Source organism: Saprolegnia diclina (genome assembly GCF_000281045.1).
Source record: "Saprolegnia diclina VS20 unplaced genomic scaffold supercont1.19, whole genome shotgun sequence".
Lineage (NCBI taxonomy): Eukaryota > Oomycota > Saprolegniomycetes > Saprolegniales > Saprolegniaceae > Saprolegnia > Saprolegnia diclina.
The window spans coordinates 246,817-248,264 of NW_008246086.1; the positions used below are offsets into that span (position 1 = coordinate 246,817).

At 61.7% G+C, this 1,448-nt stretch overlaps 1 protein-coding gene across 1 annotated transcript in view; it reads right to left on the reverse strand.

Moving 5' to 3' along the window:
• SDRG_06884 (hypothetical protein) overlaps positions 1–1,019 on the reverse strand; it is a gene marked incomplete at its 5' end in the record, with an annotated part of 3,125 nt that extends 2,106 nt beyond the window's left edge. Inside the window, 2 exons of the mRNA XM_008612691.1 lie at positions 36–149; positions 204–1,019. Coding sequence (XP_008610913.1) covers positions 36–149; positions 204–1,019 — 930 coding nt within the window. The remainder of the gene's footprint in view (positions 1–35; positions 150–203) is intronic.
• Between the last annotated feature and the right edge of the window lie 429 nt (positions 1,020–1,448).

A 1,448-nucleotide genomic window follows, 5' to 3' on the forward strand; every position in this document is an offset into this window, starting at 1 on the left:
GCCTCCCGCGCGAGGTACTTGGTCGTCAAGTAAACAGATCGCACGTAGTTGCCATGGCGGCCCGCGAGGAGCCGGCGCTTGTCGAGCACGATGAGCCGGCGGACTTCGGCGCGCGCCAGCCGTTGCTGCAAGTCGTGCGTCGCCAGCGTCTACATGCAAACCAACGTTTCGTCGAGTGTAGTCGCATGAATGCAGTATCCTACCGCGTACTGGTCGTGGAGCGACGCCACGTCGGCCGCGATGCTCTTCGCGCGCTCCAAAATGCTGCCGGCGCGCGCGCTCTTCTCATGCAGGAGCGCAATGCGCGCAGCACTCGCCGCTGCGATGCGCCGCGACGAGGCTTCCCACAGACTCTCGTCCGCGACCGGCGTCGAAGAATCAATGGTCGGCTCCATAAATGCGACCGCCGTGCGCTGCTTGGCCGCCACATAGGCACTGCGGCGGGCCTCAGCGTCGTGCAAGCGCTCGGCGGCGCGGACGCTCCGCGCCTTGCGACTTGCGGCTGCGGCGTCGCGTCGTAGCAAGAGGGCGTGGGCGACATGGTCGTTGTGCGCTCGGGCTGCGCGTTGCCGCGTCTCGAGGAGCGCACGGCGGTTGCGTGTCGCAGTTGCGAGCTTATCGTCGACGCTCTGGTCGTACCGATACGCGAGAAGCGGCGTTTGCACGGACGCTAGCACATGCGGCCACACCTCGCGCTTCTTCCACGCGACGATCCACGCCATGGGCGGTAGCCGCCCGACGTCGCGGCTCGGCGACGGCGCTTCCGGTGGCGCTTCGTCTTCCTCGAGGACGATATTACCGAGCACGACTGGCTCGTCGTCGTCTTGGTTGTTGTCCTTGGCGCCATCTTCAGCCTTCTCGGGGCTCAGTGGCGGCGCTGGCTCCTTCTCGTCCGTCTCGTCCTCTTCCTGCGGCCCGTGGCCGTCGTCCTGGTTGACCTCTTGCGGCTCGAGGCGGACGCCCTTGCTCGGAAGAACGGACGGCGCCGAGGCGCGTCGGGCGGCGCGGCTCCGAAGCATTCGCGACCGATTAAAAATGGAAAAACACTCGGAAAACCTTCCAAATGCGCGGGTGTTTCGCGCTATTTCAAGCCAGGGGTTGCGTATGACGTGGCAGCACCAGGAGCCAGCACGACAAAACCACCCAACGACCCTTTAGAAAGTGCGGATCTGTGATCCAAGAAATGTACAAAGCCGTACGCAATGAAGTCGGCACTTGACGAGGTAGACGCTGAGCTGACATGGTATCAAGTTATAGGCAAGCCTTGCATATGTACACGAGTGTACCTTGTCGTACTCGAGCGATCTCGATTGAGACTTGGCCAAAGCAACCCGCGTGAGGTCGAGGTCGTAGTAAGATGAAGGACAACTTGGACCTTGAGCAAGCGAAACAAGAGATTGAGAAAATGGAGTGTTGTTGATTGATTAGTTGGGGTCGATAACTAGTTT